Source organism: Chiloscyllium plagiosum, unplaced genomic scaffold (genome assembly GCF_037043375.1).
Source record: "Chiloscyllium plagiosum isolate Xiang-an unplaced genomic scaffold, Cpla_swu_hap1 HiC_scaffold_35, whole genome shotgun sequence".
In the NCBI taxonomy this organism is placed as follows: Eukaryota; Metazoa; Chordata; class Chondrichthyes; order Orectolobiformes; family Hemiscylliidae; genus Chiloscyllium; species Chiloscyllium plagiosum.
In genome coordinates, this window is record NW_028270173.1 from 5128959 (window position 1) to 5134958 (window position 6000).

A 6000-nucleotide genomic window follows, 5' to 3' on the forward strand; every position below is an offset into this window, starting at 1 on the left:
TACATATGATCCAAACTGGGAATCAGCGATTTAGCCCCCCCCCACCCACCCACCCACCACCACCCCACCCCCGCTCCCTCATCACCCTCCGTTACACATTCCAACCCAACTACCAAATCTCCAAAATCCCAGGGAACTCAGCCTCTCACCACCTCAGGAGATCCTGTGGTCGGGGTGGCAAAGGGGGGGATGGGTGGGAATCTGCCCCCTCAGTGGGGGTGGGGGGGATGGGGGGAATCTGCCCCCTCAGTGGGGGTGGGAAGGGGGATTGGGTGGGAATCTGCCCCCTCAGTGGGGGTGGGGGGGATGGGGGGAATCTGCCCCCTCAGTGGGCGTGGGAAGGGGGGATTGGGTGGGAATCTGCCCCCTCAGTGGGGGTGGGGGAATGGGGGGGAATCTCCCCCTCAGTGGGGGTGGGGGGGATGGGTGGGAATCTGCCCCCTCAGTGGGGGTGGGGGGGATTGGGTGGGAATCTGCCCCCTCAGTGGGGGTGGGGGGGATGGGGGAATCTGCCCCCTCAGTGGGGGTGGGAAGGGGGGATTGGGTGGGAATCTGCCCCCTCAGTGGGGTGGGGGGGATGGGTGGGAATCTGCCCCCTCAGTGGGGGTAGGAAGGGGGATGGGTGGGAATCTGCCCCCTCAGTGGGGTTGGGGGGGATGGGGGGAATCTGCCCCCTCAGTGGGGGTGGGAAGGGGGGATTGGGTGAGAATCTGCCCCCTCAGTGGGGGTGGGGGGGATGGGGGGGAATCTGCCCCCTCAGTGGGGGTGGGGGGGATGGGGGGGAATCTGCCCCCTCAGTGGGGGTGGGGGGGATGGGTGGGAATCTGCCCCCTCAGTGGGGGTGGGGGGGATGGGTGGGAATCTGCCCCCTCAGTGGGGGTGGGAAGGGGGGATTGGGTGGGAAGGACAGGCAAAGGGAAAATATTGTCACCAGTGAATGTGCACTCAGTGGCTCCGCACTGAAATGAAGCATCACACGACGGGAATATCTCCCCAACAACCCCCAAACTGTGGGAGCGCGGGGCGCAGGGCTGGAGCTGATGGATTACTCATTGCCCCCCGCCCCCCTGAAGGGGGTTGGGGATCCTGGTTGTGGGCTCAGTTCCTGATTGCCAGGCCGGGAGGGTTAAAGGACACTGCTTCCATCATCTGCGTGACAAGACACACGTGAGCAGCAGGAATCCAAACATCAGAGAAACACTGCACTGGGAAACCCCAGGGAGATGTCCCCTCTTCCCCAGGGACCAGGCGCATGCAACAACATGTGAACAAACGCAAAAACAGTCTCAGAACAAACAGGAGGCTGCTCAGTATAAGCAACGTGCTTCACTGGACACGGGAAAGCTAGGAAAAGTCCCTCTCTACCTGCCTGGATTAACACTGCATGGGTCTGCATACACACGTGCGCGCGCGTCTACATACACACGTGCGCGCGCGTCTGCATACACACGTGCGCGCGCGTCTACATACACACGTGCGCGCGCGTCTACATACACACGTGCGCGCGCGTCTACATACACACGTGCGCGCGCGTCTACATACACACGTGCGCGCGCGTCTACATACACACGTGCGCGCGCGTCTACATACACACGTGCGCGCGCGTCTACATACACACGTGCGCGCGCGTCTACATACACACGTGCGCGCGCGTCTACATACACACGTGCGCGCGCGTCTACATACACACGTGCGCGCGCGTCTACATACACACGTGCGCGCGCGTCTACATACACACGTGCGCGCGCGTCTACATACACACGTGCGCGCGTGTCTACATACACACGTGCGCGCGTGTCTACATACACATGGACACAGAGTTGGCTGACACAGTATAGAACAGTACAGCAGAGGAACAGCACATGCATGTGCTTATCTGAAAGCCCCTTTAACCCCGCCATCACGTCTGTCTCCATCACCGCCCCTGGCAGCGGGTTCCACACCCCTAACACCCTCAGTGTAAAAGAAAACTTGTCCCTCAGGTCTCCTTTGAACTTTCCCCCTCTCACCTTAAATGCATGCAGCCTAGTTTTAGACATCCCAACTCTGGGAAAGAGATTCTGACCATCAACCCTTTGTGCATCTCAATTTTATAAACTTCTATCACGTCTCCCCTCAGCTTCCATCACTCCAGGGTTTTTCCAGCCTCTCCTTACAGCTCATACCCTCTAATCCAGGCAGCATCCTGGGAAACCCCTCCTGCACCCTCTCCAAAGCCCCCACATCCTTGCTGGAATGTGGTGACCAGAATTGAACACAATACTCTCAGTGCGGCCTAACCAAAGCCTGATAAAGCTACAACATGACATGCTGACTCTTGCACTCAATTCCCTGACCAATAAAGGCAAGCATGCCACACACCACCTTTACCACCCTAACTCCTTGTATGGCCACTTTCAGAAGCTATGGACTTAAACCCCAAAATCCTCTGTACATCAACACTGTACAGGGTCCTGCCATTAACTTTTCCTGAACATTTGATCTCCCGAAGTGCAGCACCTCACACTGACCCAGATTAAACGGCATCTGTCATTTCTCTGTCCATATCTGCAACTGATATATTTCCCACTCGATCCTTTGGCAGCCTTCTACATTATCCACAACTCCATTGATCTTTGTATCGTCTGCAAACTTACTAACTCACCCATCTACATTTTCATCCGAGTCATTTATGTATATCACAAACAGCAGAGGTCCCAGTCCAGATCCCTGCAGAACACAGACCTCCCTTCCACTACCCTCTGTTCTCTGTGGGCAAGGCAATTCAGCCAAGTCACCGTGGATTCCACTGTGGACCATGTGGAAAACCTTACTAAAATCCATCTACGGCTCTCCCCCGATCAAACATCTTCGTCACCTCCTTGAAAAACTCAAGCACATTAGTTAGACAGGACCTGCACAAAGCCAAAGGCGAAAGTGAGGACTGCAGATGCTGGAGGTCAGAGTCGAGAGTGTGGTGTTGGAAAAGCGCAGCAGGTCAGGCAGCATCCGAGGAGCAGGAGAATCGACGTTTCAGGCAAAAGCCCTTCATCAGGAAGAGCTGCACAAAGCCATGCTGACTGCCCCGGATTAGGCCATGCTATTCCAAATGTGCGTAAAATCTATCCCAAAGAACTCTATCCGATAGCTTCCCAACCACTGATGAGACCCACTGGTCTATACTTTTTTGGATTGTCCCCATTCCCTTTTTGAGCAGAGGTACTTGCCAAGTCCTCTGTGACCTCTCCAGTGGCTAGTGAGGGTACAGAGATCCAGCAATCAAAGCCCCAGCAATCTCCTCTCTTGCCTCTCTCAATAACTTCAGCAGGCCCTGTGGACTCAGCCACCTCAACGTTCTTTAAGAGATCCAACACCACTTCTTTCTTGATCTCGAAATGCCCGAGCATATTAGCACACTCCACACTAATCTCACTATCCTCCGTATCCTGCTGGTGCACACACTGTCGCAAATTACCCACTTAGGATCTCACCCTCATCCTGAGTTCCTTCCTACCTCCTCCCAAGTTATCCTCTAGGTTTTAACATGTCAATAGGCTGCCTTGGGATTCTCCTTCACCCGACTTCGATTAGAGATTCCCTAACAGTGTGGAAACAGGGCCTTCGGCCAAACAGGTCCACACTGAGGAGATGGGGGGTGGGGGGGGGTGGGGGGGGGGGGTGGGGGGGGGGGTGGGGGGGGGGGGGGAGAAAGGGGATGGGGGGTAGGGGGGGAGAGGGGATGGAGGGTAGGGGGGGGAGAGGGGATGGGGGGGTAGGGGGGGAGAGGGGATGGGGGGTAGGGGGGAGAGGGAATGGGGGGTAGGGGGGAGAGGGGATGGGGGGTAGGGGGGAGAGGGGATGGGGGGGAGGGGGGAGAGGGGATGGGGGGGAGGGGGGAGAGGGGATGGGGGGAGGGGGGAGAGGGGATGGGGGGAGGGGGGAGAGGGGATGGGGGTAGGGGGTGGGGGGAGAGGGGATGGGGGTAGGGGGGAGAGGGGATGGGGGGTAGGGGGGAGAGGGGATGGGGGGTAGGGGGGGAGAGGGGATGGGGGGTAGGGGGGAGAGGGGATGGGGGGTAGGGGGGAGAGGGGATGGGGGGGTAGGGGGGAGAGGGGATGGGGGGTAGGGGGGAGAGGGGATGGGGGGGTAGGGGGGAGAGGGGATGGGGGGGTAGGGGGGAGAGGGGATGGGGGGGTAGGGGGGAGAGGGGATGGGGGGGTAGGGGGGAGAGGAGATGGGGGTAGGGGGGAGAGGGGATGGGGGTAGGGGGGAGAGGGGATGGGGGTAGGGGGAGAGGGGATGGGGGGGTGGGGGGGAGAGGGGATGGGGGGGTGCGGGGGGAGAGGGGATGGGGGGATGGGGGGTGGGGGGGAGAGGGGATGGGGGGTGGGGGGGAGAGGGGATGGGGGGGTGGGGGGGGAAGAGGGGATGGGGGGATGGGGGGTGGGGGGGAGAGGGGATGGGGGGTGGGGGGGAGAGGGGATGGGGGGTGGGGGGAATCCGAGCGAGCGGTTCCGGGGTAAATATAACCGGCCCCGGGAGGGTAAGTGCCGGTACCCCTCCCGCCCCCGGCCCCGGCCCCGGCCCCAGTCCTTACCGGGCTGTCCGTCCCCTGGTGGATCCTCTTGAGCCTGGGCCCACACACACACCGGAACAGCGAGCCCACCATCCTCCCGCTTCCTCTCTCCGTGTGTCTCCCCGGACACTCGGCCCCTCCAGGCCCGGCCCGACCCGACCCGTACCGTCCCCAGGCCCCAGGACCCGCCTCCACAGATAGAGAGGGGCCTCCGGGGACAGCTCCACCAGCAGGCCGGCACTGGGACTGTCACTCACTCACACAGAGAGAGGGGCCTCCGGGGACAGCTCCACCAGCAGGCCGGCACTGGGACTGTCACTCACTCACACAGTGAGAGGGGCCTCCGGGGACAGCTCCACCAGCAGGCCGGCACTGGGACTGTCACTCACTCACACAGAGAGAGGGGCCTCCGGGGACAGCTCCACCAGCAGGCCGGCACTGGGACTGTCACTCACTCACACAGAGAGAGAGAGGGGCCTCCGGGGACAGCTCCACCAGCAGGCCGGCACTGGGACTGTCACTCACTCACACAGAGAGAGGGACCTCCGGGGACAGCTCCACCAGCAGGCCGGCACTGGGACTGTCACTCACTCACACAGAGAGAGGCACCTCCGGAGACAGCCCCACCAGCAGGCCGGCACTGGGACTGTCACTCACAGACACAGAGAGAGGGGCCTCCGGGGACAGCTCCACCAGCAGGCCGGCACTGGGACTGTCACTCACTGACACAGAGAGTGGGACCTCCGGGGACAGCTCCACCAGCAGGCCGGCACTGGGACTGTCACTCACTCACACACAGAGAGAGAGAGGGGCCTCCGGGGACAGCTCCACCAGCAGGCCGGCACTGGGACTGTCACTCACTCACACAGAGAGGGACCTCCGGGGACAGCTCCACCAGCAGGCCGGCACTGGGACTGTCACTCACACAGGGAGAGCGACCTCCGGGGACAGCTCCACCAGCAGGCCGGCACTGGGACTGTCACTCACACACACAGAGACCGGGCCTCCGGGGACAGCTCCACCAGCAGGCCGGCACTGGGACTGTCACTCACTCACACAGAGACCGGGCCTCCGGGGACAGCTCCACCAGCAGGCCGGCTCTGGGACTGTCACTCACTCACACACAGAGAGCGGGGCCTCCGGGGACAGCTCCACCAGCAGGCCGGCACTGGGACTGTCACTCACTCACACACAGTGAGAGGGGCCTCCGGGGACAGCTCCACCAGCAGGCCGGCACTGGGACTGTCACTCACTCACACACAGAGAGAGAGAGGGGCCTCCGGGGACAGCTCCACCAGCAGGCCGGCACTGGGACTGTCACTCACTCACACAGAGAGGGACCTCCGGGGACAGCTCCACCAGCAGGCCGGCACTGGGACTGTAACTCACACAGGGAGAGCGACCTCCGGGGACAGCTCCACCAGCAGGCCGGCACTGGGACTGTC

The 6000-nt window shown here is 61.5% G+C and overlaps 1 protein-coding gene across 1 annotated transcript in view; it reads right to left on the bottom strand.

Annotated features, from left to right (window-relative positions):
- LOC122547444 (phosphatidylserine lipase ABHD16A-like) overlaps nt 1–4730 on the bottom strand; it is a 51457-nt gene extending 46727 nt beyond the window's left edge. The window contains exon 1 of the mRNA XM_087979793.1: nt 4577–4730. Within this exon, the coding sequence (XP_087835919.1) occupies nt 4577–4648 (72 nt within the window). The 5' untranslated portion in view covers nt 4649–4730. The remainder of the gene's footprint in view (nt 1–4576) is intronic.
- Nucleotides 4731–6000: the final 1270 nt, after the last annotated feature.